Consider the following 20636-nt stretch of genomic DNA (forward strand, 5'->3'; position numbering starts at 1 on the left):
ATGGATGTACCCCTGGCACTTGGTACTTTCTGCCACACACCATCACTGATCATATTATCTGTATGTCTCTCTGGAATGTAAAGTTCCTCCAGGACTTTCCCTTGCATGTGACAGGGGTTCCCAAAGTCATTACAAATGCCTCATCTTCCAATATGTGGATATTTATATCTATGGCTTCCCAGGTAGCTCAGTGGTAAAGAATCCACCTGCCAATGCAGGAGAAGCAGGTTTGTTCCCTGGGTCAGGAAGATCTACTGGAGAAAGAAATGGCAACCCACTCCAGTATTCTTGCCTGGAAAATTCCACGGACAGAGGAGCCTGGTGGGCTACAGTCCACGGGGTGGCAAAGAGTCGGACACGACTGAGCGACCGAGTACACACACAGTTACCTAAAGGTAGGACTCAAGGCCTCTGCTTCCGGTTTGCTTCTTGAAACATCCTAACTTTCTAAACTTGACCAAGACTTTTCAGTATTCTAGGCCTCAGTTTCTTCATCTGCCATATTTAACCTACCTCACCTGGCCGTCAGGCTGAAACATTTGTTGCTCAATGTTTCTCTTAAAGAGTTATGACCCCACCTCTCCCAGTGGCGAGGCCAAGCAGGCCGGCCGCTATCGGGCGCGCAGAGGGTGGAGAGGTGGGGGGTGGTGGGGTGGGGCGCGCGAGGCGCAGGGGCGCCAAGGCACTGATGCGCAGTGATCCACAGACCGCATTAAGGGACTGGAGAGTCGGGGTAAAGCACACTAGCTCCCCCTGGCGGTATTGGGCCAAAGCGACAGAAACGACGTTTTGTTCATCTCAAACACGACGGAATGAACTGTTTCTTTCCCAGGCAAACCATTCAATATCACGGTAATCCAAGTCTATGCCCCGACCAGCTGAAGAAGCTGAAGTTCAACGGTTCTATGAAGACCTACAAGACTTTTTAGAACTAACACCCAAAAAGGATGTCTTTTTCATTATAGGGGACTGGAATGCAAAAGTAGGAAGTCAAGAAACACCTGGAGTAACAGGCACATTTGGCCTTGGAGTACAGAATGAAGCAGGGCAAAGGCTAATAGAGTTTTGCCAAGAGAACACACTGGTCATAGCAAACACCCTCTTCCAAGAACACAAGAGAAGACTCTACACATGGACACCACCAGATGGTCAATACCAAAATCAGACTGATTATAATCTTTTCAGCCAAAGATGGAGAAGCTCTATACAGTCAGCAAAAACAAGACTGGGAGCGGACTGTGGCTCAGATCATGAACTCCTTATTGCCAAATTCAGACTTAAATTGAAGAAAGTAGGGAAAACCACTAGACCATTCAGGTATGACCTAAATTAAATCCCTTATGATTATACAGTGGACGTGACAAATAGACTCAAGGGATTAGATCTGATAGACAGAGTGCCTGAAGAACTATGGACGGAGGTTCATGACATTGTACAGGAGGCAGTGATCAAGACCATCCCCAAGAAAAAGATACAACAAGGCAAAACAGTTGTCTGAAGAGGTCTTACAAATAGCTGAGAAGAGTGCAAAAGGCAAAGGATAAAAGGAAAGATATACCCATTTGAATGCAGAGTTCCAAAGAATGGCAAGGAGAGAAAAGAAAGCCTTCCTCAGTAATCAATGCGAAGAAATAGAGGAAAACAATAGAATGGGAAAGACTAGAGATCTCTTCAAGAAAATTAAAGATACCAAGGGAACATTTCATGCAAATTCAGTTCAGTTAGGTTGCTCAGTAGTGTCTGATTCTCTGCAGCATGCCAGGCTTCTCTGTCCATCATCAACTCCCAGAGCTTACTCAAACTCATGTCCATAGAGTGGGTGATGCTTTCCAACCATCTCATCCTCTGTCGTCCACTTCTCCTCCTGTCTTCAATCTTTCCCAGCATCAGGGTCTTTTCAAATGAGTCAGTTCTTCACATCAGGTGGCCAAAGTATTGGAATTTCAGCTTCAGCATCAGTTCTTCCAATGAATATTCAGGACTGATTTCTTCTAGGATGGACTGGTTGGAGCTCCCTGCTGTTCAAGGGACTCTCAAGAGTCTTCTCCAACACAATAGTTCAAAAGCATCAATTCTTTGGTGCTCAGCTTTCTTTACAGTCCAACACGCACATCCATATATGACTACTGGGAAAGCCAAAGCTTTGACTAGATGGACCTTTGTTGGCAAATTTATGTCTCTGCTTTTTAATATGCTGTCTAGGTTGGTCATAACTTTTCTTCCAAGGAGCAAGTGTCTTTTAATTTCATGGCTGCAGTCACCATCTGCAGTGATTTTGGAGCCCAAAAAATAAAGTCTCTCACTGTTTCCATTGTTTCCCCATTTATTTGCCATGAAGTGATGGGACCAGATGCCATGATCTTAGTTTTCTGAATGTTGAGTTTTAAGCCAACTTTGTCACTCTCCTCTTTCACTTTCTTTCTTTCTTTTTTTTGTCGTTTTGCTGCTGCTGCTAAGTCGCTTCAGTCGTGTCCGACTCTGTGCGACCCCATGGACGGCAGCTCACCAGGCTCCGCCGTCCCTAGGATTCTCCAAGCAAGAATACTGGAGTGGGTTGCCATTTCCTTCTCCAGTGCATGAAAGGGAAAAGTGAAAGTGAAGTTGCTCAGTCGTGTCCGACTCTTAGCGACCCCATGGACTGTAGCCTACCAGGCTCCTCCATCCATAGGATTTTCCAGGCAAGAGTACTGGAGTGGGGTGCCATTGCCTTCTCCGTTTTGTCATTTTAAACATACACAATACGTAGGAGACTTGTTTTACTTAGAGTGGAAAATTATGCCAGGGACAAAGTCAACACAAAGAAACAACAAAAAGTAGCAAGAAAGAGAAATGGGTAAGTGCAGCTCCAGGAGCCTGGCAGCTCTGTCAGGGTTACAAGTGGCCTGTGGGTGTCCGTCTGTATGTCCATCCTACACATGGAAATGGAGGAGGATTAATTCATCAGGTAACTGCTCTAACATGGGAAATTTGCAGATGTCAAGTAGCTCCATCCGACTTAAACAGGACAGGCAAAAGTAAATCATTCCATAGGCTGAAAACAAACAACAAAAACAAACAAAACTACGTTGTTTCTTCTCCCCAAATGAAATCCACACAAAAGGTCCTGTGTGATTCCAAAATTTCCAGAGTAGAAATGGAGTGATCTGAAATGTCAAAGACCCCATTATTTTGTAAAGAAAGAAAGTACACCTCAAAATATTCTAATTCCACGTGTGAACAACAAAATACTGTCTTGTCTACTGGCAGCGGGCGGTGGGATGGCTCTGGCCCAGGCCCAGCAGGTCCACTCGCACCGGGCGTGTCCTCCCTGGGAAGGACCGTGAGTCTCTACTGGGAGCTGAGCTGAACACTGGGCAGGGAGACACTGCCGGAGTCCGGCTTTGCTGTTTGTGGTTCTGATGTTCAGGGGTGACTTCTGTCTTTTAACTTAAGGAGTTTTAAGGCCACCTGGGTTTGTGTTTCCAGTCCTACGGTGAAGTCCAACCGCAGGGCCCTCTGCCCACCGAGGGAACACGCTCCGAGCGTCGGTGAGAGGCAGTGTCTCCTCTTGGCACCACAGAGTTGACGTTAAAGTGAGAAATGCTCTCCCGGCTGCTAGTTCTGGACGCCCTTCTCCTGCACGGCAGCCGGCGGCGCGTCCACACTCAGGGAGATGACGAGACTCTCGCTGTCTTCCGTCTTGACCCGCTTCAGCTCCGGCTGCTCCTCCGGGTCGCCATTCTGGCGCTTGGTGGGCAGGGAGGCGGAGGCTGAGGCATGTGCCGCCAGCATGTGCAGGGGACTTGCTGCATTGATCATCTGGCCGTGGACAGCGGTGGGGATTGGCACCATGTGAGTCCCATTTTGTGTTAGTTTTTATTGGAAGCTGGTGCTGACCTAGAGGTGCCTGCTGCCCTATGGTGACCGTCTGGACAGGGGTGGTCTGTGACGTCTGAATGATCCGGCCAGCAGCACCTAATGTGGCATGGCTAATCGCAGGAATAGGTTCTACTTTCACTTTTACTTCTCTGTGGTCTCCATTCTCCTGTGGCTCTGCTTTCGGGGGGCCAGCACAGCTTGCCTGAGTGGCCACAGCCTGCCCTGCGACAGTGTATGTGTTTGCTGGGGCCAGTCCAGCCATGCTGGTGACGTACACCGCTGGGATCTGGTGGACGACGTGAACCGTCTGCACCACGGGCTGCTGGGAAATCGAGGTGGTCACAGGGGCAGCGACAGTGTAGGTGACAGGCTTGATCATCAGTTGCAGTGGTCGCTGCACGGCGATTAAGACGGGCTGAGTAGACAGAGGTGAGCCTGGTGCACTCTGGGCAAACCGCGTCTCCTGGATGACAGCAAGTTTGGGCTGTGAGGCACCAGGCTCGGGCTCCAGAGGGGCTGATGAACCTTCCCGGGACAGGCTCTCAGGGGTCTGGGCACCACTGGAGTGAGCAGACAGCACTCCAGCATGATTGGGAGAGGCTGGAGCACTTCTAGAGGAGAGCGGTCCCAGAGGGGTTCTAAAGCAAGGCACGCCCCTAGGCTGTCTTTTCCCAAAAGCCTGCTCTATTAATTTGCTTTCAGAGGCAGGATCTATCCTCCAGAATGAGCCTTTGCCTGGTTCTTCCTGGGAATGTGGTACTTTGATGAAATAACGCTTCAGAGAGCGATTGTGGCGAATTGAATTCGGCCAGCCCTTGTCCGCAGTCTTGTAGTAGGGATCGTTTTTTGTGATGTGCGTATAAATTCCATTTAGGGTGAGTTGTTTATCAGGAGCCATTGTAATTGTTTGTACGATTAATTATGCATAGGAATAAGGTGGCTTTGAATCATTCTTTGGGCTGTCTCCACCTGAAGCTTCCTTCTCGTTTTCTGGCTGTGAGTTGTCGGCCATTAAATTGAGGTCAGATGGTATCACATGGCCCATTTTGTACCCTGAAGACCTTGCTTCCCGGGGGCTAGAAGGACAGGAGTTCGCAGCACTGATGGTTCCTGTCGGGGAGGGGAGGGGGCTGATGAGGTGGGCCATGGTGTCTGGAATGTTGATGGTCAGTGGTGAGATGTGAGCCTGCACAGGCTTCACTGGGGACTCGGGCGCCTCCTGTTTTCTCCCTCTTCTCGCTGGACAGGGCAGTGAACGTGATCTTGATGTTTGTGCTCGGAAACCTGAACGTGCACACGCGCGGCAGCTGCGGCGGCGGCACTCCGCGCCTTTGGAACACCCCGGCCACGAACACGCCGTTCTTGTCGAGGCAGCGCAGGTAGAAGTCGCCGCCCGCGTTGTGCCCGGGCTGCGCCGACGGCTCCGGGGCCGCCCCGCCATGGCCGCCGCCGCCGCCCGGGGGCGTGAAGATCTCGAGGTGACGCCGCGAGTTGAAGCTCAAGTGGCCCATGCTCACGTCCACCGAGCCCTGCGACGAGTTGCGCCCGATGGTCACCGAGCACGTCTTCATCAGGTACTCGAACTCGCGGCCCTCGAGGCGCGCTACGGCCCAGCCGCCCGGCGGCGACTCGCCGCCCGCGCCCCCGCCGCCCCCGGCCCCGCCGCCCCCGGCCCCGCCGCCCGCGGGAGGCTCCCCCGCGCCCGGGAGCGCCGCGGCCGCCTTCCGCCGCCGCCATGGGCCTGCGAGGGCCCGGGCCGCCTTCCGCCGCCGCCACGGAGATGAGGGCCGAGCGAGGCCACCGACCGGTGAGCGACGAGCGGTTCCTGTTTCACTTTCATGAAGAGGCTCTTTAGTTCTTCTTCACTTTCTGCCATACGGGTGGTGTCATCTGCATATCTGAGGTTATTGATATTTCTCCTGGCAATCTTGATTCTAGCTTGTGCTTCATCCAGCCTGGCATTTCTCATGATGTACTCTGCATGTAAGTTAAATAAGCAGGGTGACAACATGCAGCCTTGACGTACTCCTTTCCAGAACTGGAACCAGTCTGTTGTTCCATGTCCAGTTCAAACTGTTGCTTCTTGACCTGCATACAGATTTCTCAGGAGGCAGGTCAGGTGGTCTGATATTCCCATCTCTTTCAGAATTTTCCACAGTTTGTTGAGATCCACACACTCAAAAGGCTTTGGTGTAGTCAATAAAGCAGAAGTAGATGTTTTTCTGGAACTCTCTCGCTTTCCTGATGATCCAACGGATGCTGACAATTTGATCTCTGGTTCCTCTGCCTTTTCTAAATCCAGCTTGAACATCTGGAAGTTCATGGTTCATGTACTGTTGAAGCCTGTGCAAAGATGGACACAATAAAGGACAAAATGGTATGGATCTAACAGAAGCAGAAGATATTAAGAAGAGCTGGCAAGAATACACAGAACTATACAAAAAAGATCTTCATGATCCAGATAACCACGATGGTGTGATCACTCACCTAGAGCCAGACATCCTGGAATGTGAAGTCAAGTGGACCTTAGGAAGCATCACTACAAACAAAGCTAGTGGAGGTGATGGAATTCCAGTTGAGCTATTTCAAATCTTAAAAGATGATGCTGTGAAAGCGCTGCACTCAATATGTCAGCAAATTTGGAAAACTCAGCAGTGGTGACAGAACTGGAAAAGGTCAGTTTTATTCCAATCCCAAAGAAAGGAATGCCAAAGATGTTCAATCTACCGCACAATTGCACTCACCTCACTCACTAGCAAAGTAATGCTCAAAATTCTCCAAGCCAAGCTTCAAAATTCTGAAAGAGATGGGAATACCAGACCACTTGACCTGCCTCTTGAGAAATCTGTATGCAGGTCAGGAAGCAACAGTCAGAACTGGACATGGAACAACAGACTGGTTCCAGTTCGGGAAAGGAGTATGTCAAGGCTGCATGTTGTCACCTTGCTTATTTAATTTACATGCAGAGTACATCATGAGAAATGCTGGGCTGGAGGAAGCACAAGCTGGAATCAAGATTGCTGGGAGAAATATCAATAACCTCAGATATGCAGATGACACCACCCTTATGGCAAAAAGTGAAGAACTCAAGAGCCTCTTGATGAAAGTGAAAGAGGAGAGTGACAAAGTTGGCTTAAAAGTCAACATTCAGAAAACTAAGATCATGGCATCCAATCCCATCACTTCATGGCAAATAGATGGGGAAACAGTGGAAACAGTGAGAGATTTTATTTTTGGGGGCTCCAAAATCACTGCAGATGGTGACTGCAGCCATGAAATTAAAAGACGCTTGCTCCTTGGAAGAAAAGCTATGATCAACCTAGACAGCATATTAAAAAGCAGAGATATTACTTTGCCAACAAAGGTCCATCTAGTCAAAGCTACGTTTTTTCTAGTAGTCATGTATGGATGTGAGAGCTGGACTATAAAGAAAACTGAGCTCTGAAGAATTGATGCTTTTGAACTGTGGTGTTGAGAGTCCCTTGGACTGCAAGGAGATCCAACCAGTCCATCCTAAATAAAATCAGTCCTGAATATTCATTGGAAGGACTGATGCTGAAGCTGAAACTGCAATACTTTGGCCACCTGATGCGAAGAACTGACTCACTAGAAAAGACTCTGATGCTGGAAAGAATTGAAGGCAGGAGGAGAAGGGGATGACAGAGGATGAGATGGTTGGATGGCATCACTGACTTGATGGACATGAGTTTGAGTAAGCTCTGGGAGTTGGTGATGGACAGGGAAGTCTGGCGTGGTGCAATCCATGGGGTTGCAAAAAGTTGAACACAACTGAGCGACTGAATTGAACTGAACTGAGCCAACCCACTGTGCGGGCTAGACTTGTGATGGCTTTGCGGTCAGTTCTCAAGCTTCAGTTTCCTCCTGTTTTAAATGGGGAGGAGTAAGTGCCTAGTTCAGTGGCATTAGATATACTAGAGACCCAGCTAACTGAGAATCTTTATCAGGCGCCCACTATGCAGTACACAGCATTTTCTATTTACCATCCTGCTCCCCAGAATCTAGCTCTTGGGGTGTCTAGTAGGTTGGGGCCCTCTTCAGGGGTCTCACTGTCAGACTGTATGATAGACTGCCAGGAAAAGTAGTTGTAGGGGAAATAGGGCTGAAAAGGAAAAGAAATGTTCTTACTCTTCAATCTCACTCACTGGTGTAGTCTTCCCTGAAAATAAGAATATGAAGCCACACGGCCATCTGTCTGAGCGTGAATAAGTATTGCTGGTGGTCAGGGAAAAATGGGGCTTTCATTTTTTTAACACGGCCCCCAAACACTGGAGGATCTGGTGTCAGTGCTTATAGGCTCCGCTTTCCACTGCTGTATTCCTTGCGAATCCCCCCCCCAGAGGAAAAGAAGTTTTAAATCAACTCAAATATGCAACAAAAGGCACACTATCTCTTTTATTTCAGCGTTTAACCTTTTCCAATTCTGCCTGAAAGTGCCACTTCCTTATTGGATTAATTGTTTCTTTTGGTAAGAGATTAAGCAGTGCTGTCTGCCATACACACTACTACTGAACAGATATACTCGTCATGTTTGAACTGCAAACATAACCTCAACTGTGAGAATGAGGATGATGCTCTAAGCAAAAATCGTTTCAAGTTATTTTCAAAAAAAAGAGTTTAATGGCAATACTTGAAGTAAATAAAGCAAAGACATTTATTTTTGTTTCCAAATTAATCTGAAGCCTTCTTTAAATAAGAAGTCTTGCTTTCGAGTTCTGTTTCTCTGGTATGACATTTAACGTGAATAAAAACTGATTTAATTCAATTCACTGATGGAACATTAATGTGTAACAATTAAGTTTCACAGTGCTTGGAGAGTATTCTGGTTTCTCTATAAAAAGTGAAGAAACATTAAAGCTTGCAAAATTCTAGGACATAGTATTTCAGTCACATATTTCTAATATAGTTCTTTTATTACTCTGAAGTAATGTGTGAATTCCCAGGCTGCAATAGGTACTGAAAATCAAATAAAAATGCAAATACATCCCAAAGTAAAAGTGGGTTATTTTAAGACTACCCACTGATTTAGTGTCCATATTATTTGATCCTAATGAGTTTGGGTAAACTCCAGGAGTTGGTGATGGACAGGGAGGCCTGCGTGCTGAGATTCACGGAGTCGCAAAGAGTCGGACACAACTGAGCGACTGAACTGAGCTGAATAAAAACTTTAGATGAGGGAACATGCACAGTATCTTGAAACTTCACACAAAAAATGTTTTCTTGAACTCGGCATCCATATTTCAATTCTTCCTCCTTAATTATAAGGTTGAGAACCAGTGGACTGGAAGGTGAAATGGTTCTACTGCCCATCCCGAGCATCTATCAGGGGAGGACAAAGGGAAACTCTGACTAGGGGACCTATTTTGCACATAAAAGAACCACTAGGAATATTAAAAAACAAACAAAAAAAATTTATACACAGGCCCATCTGCCAGAGATTCTGCTTTAATTAGGCATCTATATTTTTAAAAGCTCCACGAGTGCTTCTTCTTTGTGAAAACACCAAATGGCAGATGACACCAGTGCTGCGGGCCTAGATGTCCATCAGCAGACAAATGGATTAAGGAAGCTGTGTTACATATACACAATGGAATATCACTCAGCCATTAAAAAGAATACATTCGAATCAGTTCTAATGAGGTGGATGAAACTGGAGCCTATTATACAGAGTGAAGTAAGCCAGAGAGAAAAACACCAATACAGTATACTAACGCATATATACGGTATTTAGTTAATTGGTAAAGATAGCCATGAATGCAAGACAGCAAAAGAGACACAGATGTATAGAACTGTATTATGGACTCTATGGGAGAGGGCGAGGGCGGGATGATATGGGAGAATGGCACTGAAGCATGTAAATTATCAAATGTGAAATGAATCACCAGTCCAGGTTCGATGCATGATACAGGGTGCTCGGGGCTGGTGCACCAGGATGACCCAGAGGGATGGGATGGGGAGGGAGGTGGGAGGGGGGTTCTGGAAGGAGAACACATGTACACCCATGGCGGATTCATGTCAATGTATGGCAAAACAAATACAATATTGTAAAAACATAGATAAATAAGTAAATTTAAAAAAAAAGCTCCACGAGTGATTCTAAAGTGCAGTCAAGGTTGAGAACTACTGATCTAGGTAAAAATGTTCCATTTTTTCCCTTATGGGCTGAATAAGTTAATAAAAGAATTAAACAGTTGTAAATAATATCAATAAGGAATTAAAAAGATTTTCCCAATGAGCAAATCAAGAAACTGTATAATGGAACTGTGTGTTTAAAAATCTGAGTGAAGTAAAGTATAATCAGTTCTTAGATGTACTTGACATGCTGTCTTTAATGTAATAATGTTTGCAAATAATCAAATCAAGTCCAAAGGTAAAGACATGACTGGCATTACCCTGGTCACTGGCTTCCTATCTAAAAGTGGTGAAATATGCAATGGTTTTTGCTGGTGTGAAGAAAACAGAGATGAGGAAAAGTGTTTATCCTGCTTTTAAGTAAATACATTTCAAAATGTTTTGCCTTAGGGGAATTCCTTGACAGTCTAGGGTTTCCCTGATAGCTCAGTTGGTAAAGAGTCCACCTGCAATGCAGGAGACCCCAGTTCACTTCCTGGGTCAGGAAGATCCACTGGAGAAGGGATAGCTACCCACTCCAGTATTCTTGGGCTTCCCTTGTGGCTCATCTGGTAAAGAATCTGCCTGCAATGCGGGAGACCTGGGTTTGATCCCTGGGTTGGGAAGATCCCCTGGAGAAGGGAAAGGGTACCCACTCCACTATTCTGGCCTGGAGATTTCTATGGACTGTATCCATGGGGTCGCAAAGAGTAGGACACGACTGAGTGACTTTCACCTTCTTTCACTTTGGCAGTCCAGTGGTTAGGACTCAGTGCTTCCCACTGCAGGGGACACCGGTTCAGTCTCTGGTTGGGGAGCTTAGATTCTGCATGCTGGTCAGTATGGCCAAAATAAAGTAACAATTAAAATAAACTTTCCATTGCAAAAAAAAAAAAAAAAAAGAAATGAAAAAATTTGCCTTTAAAAGTTAGTCCTTTGGCTTCTCCTGTCTGTCTTATTATATTCACTTTTGTTGGGACTAATACCTTACAGAGAAGGCTGACAAGTTAGAAAATGAAGTTTTTAGATTCTCTGTGGATTTCATTTTTCTGGTCTCTTCATGGCACAATTAGCATCAATAGTTAAGAAACTCCAGTATCAAAATAAAATATTAATTATACTTTACAATATATAAATAATGCCACTGGTGTAACAATCTGAATCTTTATCATTGAAACTCTTGTAACCAAAGTCACATCCTTTACATAATATTTATTCTGTATAGGATTTATTGTCCACATACAATGACGTCAGCTTTAAAACAATTGTTATTTGTATAAACTCATCTTATAAAATAGAGTAATACACAACACACCTCAGTGATTTAAGCTGATATTCTAGGATTCAGAAAATCTGATCATTCTAATTCCAATTTCTGCATTGTTTCACTGGGTTGTCTTAGGTAGGTTGCTTTATTGTTCTGTGCCTTAATTTCTTTACTTTTCATGTGATAAACATCCTATTTCATAGATACTTAAAGAATAACATAAAAATTATTAAATACTTTGCAAATATAAAATGCTATATAAATGATAAATAGTAATACTGATCCACTCTAATATAAAAAAACATACAACTTTCCATTTATAAAGTTTGGTCCTCCAGTACCTACTAATATCAAGCTTCCCAGTTAAACACATCTTATGCTATATTTTTTTTTAGTGATTTTTTCCATCGTATCAAGTTTAGGACTCCAAATACATATAACCAGTATGAGTGGAAATTTCAATACATCTTAGCAAGACTTGGCAAAATAACTTTAATGAACTGAGTTCTGAGCTCATAAGTAACTGAAACACTAAACTTTTTATCCATTCAGTGGTAACTTGGCCACATAAAAGCAGTAACCATGTTTGATTTCATCACTCAAACATACAATATTGAAAAATTTGTTCTGAAAGAGGTCTTAAGATATGATAACTATAGAAGAAACCTTGTAAAGATGTGATTTGCTGCTCTAAGAGATTCTATGGTTACCAGCTTATAAGTGCCGGGAGTAGCAGGAGTAATAAAGTGAGACTGTAATGCTCAAAGGGAATTTAAAAAGTGATCCAGTCCAAGGTTCTCAGTGTTGGACTCCTGAGCTCTGCAGAAGTGTGTGGGGAAAGGCTTGCAAGGAGCTTTAACCAGAGCAGCTCTGTTATTAGTTTCCTTTAAATGCTGAACTTCTCTATGAAACAATTTATTTGAAGAAAGGGTTTCTTGAGTTAAAAAAAAAAAACCCCTTTAAACCACTGACCTAGTCTATTTTGCTTCCTCCAGACACTAGGCATGACTGCAGTGGTGCTTTATTTTTGCAAAACTTCATTCCATCAACCAGATACTCTTGAGGACCATAGACTTACAAGGGTATTCAGAAGCTGACAAACAGTGTTCTTGTAAGAGCAAACTTTGGTCTAACCAACTTCCATTATTTTCCTAATGTTAAAAAAAATCTTGGCATAAATAAAGTTTATATTAACAGATTATACCCCTATGTAACATTTTCCCACATTTAAGAGCCAAAGAATTGTTTTCTCAGAAACCATTAACTGACAGTTTCACTCTAGAAAAGAACTGGTCTCTAAAGTCTTAGATAAATATGATATGATACTGTAGCTATTATTTACAACTACAACATGTCACAAATGTTCTTTTATATACTAAAATAACAGAACAGATGTGCTATCTAGTTTGGTGAATCTGATAGCTGTTTTGTGGGGATTGCTCGATGCTTGTTATAAACAATTATGAGAAAGCATATCTCTGATAAGGCTCTACAAGTGCTGGTGGCACTGTGTTCAGTGGACTTTGCTGACATTCATGCTGATGTTTGCATGCAGAAGATAGTAGCATTAAAGAACATTTAGGTCATAGACTAAAGTGCATTAAAGTATACACATGCAAGCATGACTTCATTTCTATAAATAAAGTTCAAATCAGTCGTTTTTCTTACTGGCTCCAAAGGTTCAGAATCATATTATACTTATGTTCCCTCTCTCATTTGTAGCAGTTTAATTGTTAAGACTCCTGATTCAGGAATGGTCATATTGGGAGACAACAAACGCGATGCACAGTATCCAGTCTTGAAGCAACTGGAAATTTACCATCAGGAGAATCTTGAAAAAAAATACCAGAATTAAGTACCATAAAACAAAGTGGTTATTCACCTATTAATAAAAAAAAAATGAAAGAAATTAACCACTTTAGCCTACAAATTGGTATTAAGGACAATCGTTAATTAAAGAATAAGAGAAAATAATAACATAAAAACTATCTTGAGGTATGTCATGGCAGTTAAAAATACAGAGTAATACATGGAGCCTCTCTCTATCAAAATTAAAACGAGCTTAATTGGGATAATTTGCCAAGACTTTTATGAAGGACAGTTCTTTACTTCTAGTATTCAGATTTTATCTTTACAACTAAAATATTGCTTCTTCACTTTGACTGTAATTTTGGAATGTTTTATAATTCATATAGGGAAAAGGAGTTAAAACTTCATTTTGTATCCTAGTAGAAAATTTTGTTTTGAAAAATTACATAAACAAGCAAAGATGCTTAAAGAACTTAGGAGAATAACTTGTTCAAATAGTTTTACATATAAATAACATAAAAACCTGTCAATAGATACTGTAGGGACATTGCCTGACACTTCTTCAATAGCTCTAGTGCAAGCTATTATTTGTTGTCGAAGATGATTAGATTCCTCTTCTTTCATACGTTCTCATCCTCATAGGCTTCTTTTATAATTATTGCAGATTGGTGAGGTTTGACAATTCAAGGAGAGACAGTTGAAAGAGGACTATTTAAAATCAAACCTGTCCAATCTCTGGTCCCACCACTTAAACACTTTCTGATCTTAATTTCCTTATTTGTACATCAGAGACAATGCTATCTACCTTGCTGATTAGGTGGGGAAATGCATGAAAGAGCACTTTATAAATAATAGAGTAGTTTATAAATGTAGGAAATTACTCTTAAGAACTGGTAAAAACCTCCAGTTTTCGTTTTCTCTTTTTTCTTTAGAGAGGAAGATAGCTATATTGACCGATCTTCAAAAACTACATTGACAATATTAGGTTCCTGCTTTAAGAAAATGATGTCTATATATAATCTCTGGTCAGCTTCTATTTTTTTTTTTTTTCCAATACTGACTACATAAGAGTAACTTCTAATTTAATGACAAAAATTTCAAATATGAACTACTTCAAACATTTTAGACTTGCCTTCTGCCATAATCCTAAAACACTTAGGATACTGGAATAATGATAGGTCATTTTAGATCCAAAATTAATAGAAAGTCTAATTAACTAAGTCAGGTAGGTTTCCAGACCCTTAAATGTGCTCTGACCTAGTTCCCTGTGAAAATTCAATAGTGGTAGTTTACATGTTTTTGAAACACTTTGAAATTACTTTATATAAAGCTTGGTTGTGGTGAATTTATTGAAAATAATTTCTTTGAAAAAAGTTCCCTAAGTAGATATTTCAATTTTTTTTTAAAAAAGGTATTTCTGTAACACAATAAAAGTAAGAGGATTAATTGTTCATCCAGCGTGTCAACTCAAGCTAGGTCTTTCTTTCTAGTGCAGCAACAGATTTTAGGGCGGTAAAGTTCAAAATGGATACAACGGGCTGTTCAGAAAGCATGTAAGTGGTGTCAGGTCATTACTTTTAAGTTGATCTGATAATTTGTTGATTAGACTCTGAGTGTGGAAAGAGAGTGACACAAGAACGTCAGTGTAAGCTGCGAGCTCTGTCGGTTCACATTCCAGCTACCTGATGTTGGGCTTTATTTCCTTCTCTTCTTCTTCTTCACTATCATCCACCTGTTGTATGACCAGATCGGCAGACCCATCCTCGACTATCTCCACGTAGGATCTGTTCTCCTCTTCACCCATGTGCCATCTGGAATCCTTATCTCCATCTGATGGGGACATAAGATGCTGTTCAGCTTCCAAGTCAATGGGGAGGCTGTCTATGCCAACTTCAGCAAGGCACTCATTACAGAGTCTGTAGCGCCTGGTTCCTTCCTGTACCACTTGACCTGTTAGATCAGTCACATGGCGCTTGCATTTTCTGCAGATAAGTTTGCATGCCTGGTGAATCTGTGTAGAGAATTAAATAGTGATTAAAAAAAAAAATTTTTCAAAAGCAGAACAGTTTGACATTCTAAGTACCAGTTCACAAATTTAACATGTTCAAAGCCAAGCATTAATATTAAATTAACATCTAGTTTATTAGAAAAAGCTCACAGGCTTTGGTAATAAAGTAATGTCACAGAAATATCAAACACTAGCTTTCACTAAATAATGTCTATTATGTTTTAATGGTTAATATTACATACTTAATAATTTCACATATCCCTTAATCCAATAGTATTTTTATATCTGAGGTAACATGGGACATATTCCCAGAATAATAATAATTGCAGACACTTACTATCTGCCATATACTATTCTAAGGACTTTACATGTCTTAATTCAGGAGAAAAAACTATTTTCTTATTTTGCTTGAGGAAGAAAAAATAATGTACCAAATGTAAACTTCGGAAAGAATATTTTTTGATGTAAGGATTATTGCCACTTTTATTAATGAAAGATCTGGAAGAAGGAAATGGCAACCCCCTCCAGTATTCTTGCCTAGAGAATTTCGTGGACGGAGGAGCCAGGTGGGCTGCTGTCCATAGGGTCGCACAGAGTCGGACACAACTGAAGTGACTTAGTATGCATGCATGCATTGGAGAAGGAAATGGCAACCCACTCCAGTATTCTTGCCTGGAGAATCCCAGGGATGGAGGAGCCTGGTGGGCTGCTGTCTATGAGGTCGCACAGAGTCGGACACGACTGAAGCAACTTAGCAGCAACAGCAGTAGAAAGAAGACCAGGTCTAGGAATTGGAAGGCTTAGGTACTAGTTTTGCTTTCGTCATTTTCTAACCTTGTCATTGTAGTTTCAGTCTGTCTGTCCAAGGCCAGACAATCACAGACAACTAGACAATCTGATTACATGGACCACAGCTTGTCTAACTCAATGAAACTAAGCCATGCCGTGTGGGGCCACCCAAGTTGGACGGGGCATGGTGGAGAGGTCTGACAGAATGTGGTCCACTGGAGAAGGGAATGGCAAACCACTTCAGTATTCTTGCCTTGAGAACCCCATGAACAGTATGAAAAGGCAAAAAGATAAGACACTGAAAGATGAACTCCCCAGGTCAGTAGGTGGCCAATATACTACTGGAGATCAGTGGAGAAATAACTCCAGAAAGAATGAAGGGATGGAACCAAAGCAAAAACAACACCCAGTTGTGGATGTGACTGGTGATAGAAGCAAGGTCCGATGCTGTAAAGAGCAATATTACATAGGAACCTGGAATGTTAGGTCCATGAATCAAGGCAAATTGGAAGTGGTCAAACAGGAGATGACAAGAATGAACGTTGACATTCTAGGAATCAGCAAACTAAGATGGACTGGAATGGGTGAATTTAACTCAGATGACCATTATATCTACTACTGTGGGCAGGAATCCCTTAGAAGAAATGGAGTAGCCATTATATTCAACAAAAGAGTCTGAAATGCAGTACTTGGATACAATCTCAAAAACGACAGAATGATCTCTGTTCATTTCCAAGGCAAACCATTCAATATCATGGTAATCCAAGTCTATGCCCTGACCAGCTGAAGAAGCTGAAGTTCAACGGTTCTATGAAGACCTACAAGACCTTTTAGAACTAACACCCAAAAAGATGTCCTTTTCATTATAGGGGACTGGAATGCAAAAGTAGGAAATCAAGAAACACCTGGAGTAACAGGAACATTTGGCCTTGGGGTACAGAATGAAGCAGGGCAAAGGCTAATAGAGTTTTGCCAAGAGAATGCACTGGTCATAGCAAACACCCTCTTCCAACAACACAAGAGAAGACTCTACACGTGGACATCACCAGATGGTCAACACCAAAATCAGATTGATTATATTCTTTGCAGCCAAAGATGGAGAAGCTCTATACAGTCAGCAAAAACAAGACTGGGAGCGGACTGTGGCTCAGATCATGAACTCCTTATTTGCCAAATTCAGACTTAAATTGAAGAAAGTGGGGAAAACCACTAGACCATTCAGGTATTGACCTAAATCAAATCCCTTTTGATTATACAGTGGAAGTGACAAATAGATTTAAGGGACTGGATCTGATAGACAGAGTGCCTGATGAACTATGGATGGAGGTTTCTGACATTGTACAGGAGACAGGAATCAAGACCATCTCTAAGAAAAAGAAATGCAAAAAAGCCAAATGGCTGTCTGAGGAGGCCTTACAAATAGCTGTGAAAAGAAAAGAAGCAAAAAGCAAAGGACAAAAGGAAAGATATACCCATTTGAATGCAGAGTTCCAAAGAATAGCAAGGAGAGATAAGAAAGCCTTCCTCAGCGATCAATGCAAAGAAATAGAGGAAAACAATAGAATGGGAAAGAGTAAAGATCTTTTCAAGAAAATTAGAGATACCAAGGGAACATTTCATGCAAAGATGGGCTCAATAAAGGACAGAAATGGTATGGACCTAACAGAAGCAGAAGATATTAAGAAGAGGCGACAAGAATACATAGAAGAACTGTACAAAAAAGTTCACACGATGGCATGATCACTCACCTAGAGCCAGACATCCTGGAATGTGAAGTCAAATGGGCCTTAGGAAGCATCACTACGAACAAAGCTAGTGGAGGTGATGGAATTCCAGTTGAGCTATTTCAAATCCTAAAAGATGATGCTGTGAAAGTGCTGCACTCAATATGTTAGCAAATTTGGGTAACTCAGCAGTGGCCACAGGACTGGAAAAGGTCAGTTTTCATTCCAGTCCCAAAGAAAGGCAATGCCAAAGAATGCTCAAACTACCACACAATTGCACTCATCTCACACGCTAGTAAAGTAATGCTTAAAATTCTCCAAGCCAGGCTTCAGCAATACGTGAACTGTGAACTTCCAGATGTTCAAGCTGGTTTTAGAAAAGGCAGAGGAACCAGAGATCAAATTACCAACATCCGATGGATCATCAAAAAAGCAAGAGAGTACCAGAAAAACATCTATTTCTGCTTTATTGACTATGCCAAAGCCTTTGCCTGTGTGGATCACAATAAACTGTGGAAAATTCTTCAAGAGATGGGAATACCAGACCACCTGACCTGCCTCTTCAGAAACCTGAATGCAGGTCAGGAAGCAACAGTTAGAACTGGACATGGAACAACAGACTGGTTCCAAATAGGAAAAGGAGTACTCAAGGCTGTATATTGTTACCCTGCTTATTTAAGTTATATGCAGACTACATCATGAGAAACGCTGGGCTGGATGAAGCACAAGCTGGAATCAAGATTGCCGGAAGAACTATCAATAACCTCAGATATGCAGATGACACCACCCTTATGGCAGAAAGTGAAGAAGAACTAAAGAGCCTCTTGATGAAAGTCAAAGAGGAGAGTGAAAAAGTTGGCTTAAAACTCAACATTCAGAAAACTAAGATCATGGCATCTGGTCCATCACTTCATGGCAAATAGATGGGGAAACAGTGGGAACAGTGGCTGACTTTTATTTTTTGGGGCTCCAAAATCACTGCAAATGGTGATTGCAGCCATGAAATTAAAAGATGTTTACTCCTTAGAAGGAAAGTTATGACCAACCTAGATAGCATATTAAAAAGCAGAGACATTACTTTGTCAATAAAGGTCCGTCTAGTCAATGGCTATGGTTTTTCCAGTAGTCATGTATGGATGTGAGAGTTGGACTATAAAGAAAGCTGAGCGCTGAAGAATTGATGCTTTTGAACTGTGGTGTTGGAGAAGACTCTTGAGAGTCCCTTGGACTGCAAGGAGATCCAACTAGTCCACCCTAAAGGAGATCAGTCCTGGGTGTTCATTGGAAGGACTGATGTTGAAGCTTAAACTCCAATACTTTGGCTACCTGATGCGAAGAGCTGACTCATTTGAAAAGACCCTGATGCTGGGAAAGATTGAGGGCGGGAGGAGAAGGGGATGACAGAGGATGAGATGGTTGGATGGCATCATTGACTCAATGGATGTGGGTTTGGGTGGACTCTGGGAGTTGGTGATGGACAGGGAGGCCTGGCGTGCTGCAGTTCATGGGGTCGCAAAGAGTCGGACACGACTGAGCTACTGAACTGAACTGAATCTTGTCATTTACTAACCATGTATAGTGAAGCAAGTCATTTAAAACAGAAACCTGCCTTCAGGGTGACTGTCAAAGTATTTAACAACTGGTAAGGTATGGGTACACACAAACAGAATAGAAGCCTGATGACCAGAATGGATAGTAGTTATAAACAACAAAGATGGTGGTTCTGCTACATATTGGTCTATTATTATTCCTAACTGCTCCCATATTACCAACAGGGATACAACTCAGGTTGTGTGGACCAAATGAGTTAATATGTGTGAAATGCTTTGGGATGAGGTTGTAATTGATGAATAAATATATATTATAGTTAGTAACAAATAACTTTGTTCAATAGCTATCAGACCAGTAGTTTATAGATTCTAACCTAAAAATTACTACATAATACTAACTATAAATGCTAAATTAATGTTTACAGCATATTCGTTCAGATAAAGTTGGAATGCTATGAATAGGCCACCAAATACAAGTAATAAAAAAACCCAAGAAAACGAATGCAGTCTGGTAACATAGCTAAGAATATGTATGGGACTAACACTCAGTACACTTATTATCTTCTGCTTAACCACTGACATATGCTGAAAGTACATAATTTAAGTGTATCTTTATTTCTCCTGAGACAGTAAGCAGTATTACAGTTATCATATGAGGCATTGTTCTTGTTACAAAGTTCTGACACAGATTCATGTTCATCCCCCTTCAAATTCAACACAATTAAGAAGACAAAGAAATTAAGTGAAACAATGTAATGTTAAAATTGAAAATATTATCATGAACTCATTATGTAAAAACTATGCATCTTCTAGCTCAGAAAGAGGCTTCCCTCATAGCTCAGTTGGTAAAGAATCTGCCTGCAATGCAGGAGACCTGGGTTCAATTCCTGGGTCAGGAAGATTCCCTGGAGAAGGAAAGGGCAATCCATTCTAGTATTCTTGACTAGAGAATCCCATGGACAGAGGAGCCTGGTGGGCTACAGTCCATGGGGTTGCAAGAGTCAGACATGACTTAGCAACTAAACCACCACCAGCTCAGAATGAATATAAAAAGAATGCCCTAATAACAGTGAGCGCCCTGGGTGTTCAAATGTTGGTTTCTAATTTCATCCCCCACTGAAATGTACCACAGCTCCTTTGAGAAAAGGCTGACTCCAGTTTTGTGTCTGGGGAAGTACAAGATGGGCCTAGGGCTCTTTTAGAGCGCGAAAACTAAGACACTTTGAAAATTAATGGGTTGTGAGTCAGCTTCAAGGGTCCCCACTGCACAAATTTGAAAATCTGAGTATCAAAAAGAATAACTGTTATGGATCCAAACACAATGAATCAATGAAAACTCATGAGACTGTATGTTATTAAAAAAAATAAAGCCAGAAGAAACTCACATATCATTTGAGGCTACTATTAAATCAACTCCTTACTCTGACAATTGCTAATTAAAGGGAAATAAACATTTATATTGCTTTTCCTGTAGGAACCCTATTTCAAAGTAACCAAATAGC

At 42.2% G+C, this 20636-nt stretch overlaps 2 protein-coding genes across 15 annotated transcripts in view; both read right to left on the reverse strand.

Moving 5' to 3' along the window:
• ZBTB8A (zinc finger and BTB domain containing 8A) overlaps positions 1 to 20636 on the reverse strand; it is a 129802-nt gene that overhangs the window by 14375 nt on the left and 94791 nt on the right. For 11 of the 14 annotated variants that reach the window (XM_081585859.1, XM_081585853.1, XM_081585854.1 and 8 more), the window contains one exon: positions 14391 to 15074. In XM_081585859.1, coding sequence (XP_081441985.1) covers positions 14742 to 15074 — 333 coding nt within the window. In that variant the 3' untranslated portion in view covers positions 14391 to 14741. Of the gene's footprint in view, positions 1 to 11137; positions 13086 to 14390; positions 15075 to 20636 lie in introns of those variants that run through there. The other 3 variants (XM_081585851.1, XM_081585849.1, XM_081585848.1) reach the window with 2 other exon arrangements.
• LOC145543645 (forkhead box protein K2-like) lies at positions 3595 to 7132 on the reverse strand. The gene is given in 4 exon segments (XM_081585837.1): positions 3595 to 3850; positions 3852 to 5083; positions 5085 to 5579; positions 7124 to 7132. Coding segments are annotated over 4 exon segments (1992 nt in total).

Source organism: Giraffa tippelskirchi, chromosome 3 (genome assembly GCF_054371585.1).
Source record: "Giraffa tippelskirchi isolate mGirTip1 chromosome 3, T2T-mGirTip1v1.2.pri, whole genome shotgun sequence".
Classification (NCBI taxonomy): Eukaryota; Metazoa; Chordata; class Mammalia; order Artiodactyla; family Giraffidae; genus Giraffa; species Giraffa tippelskirchi.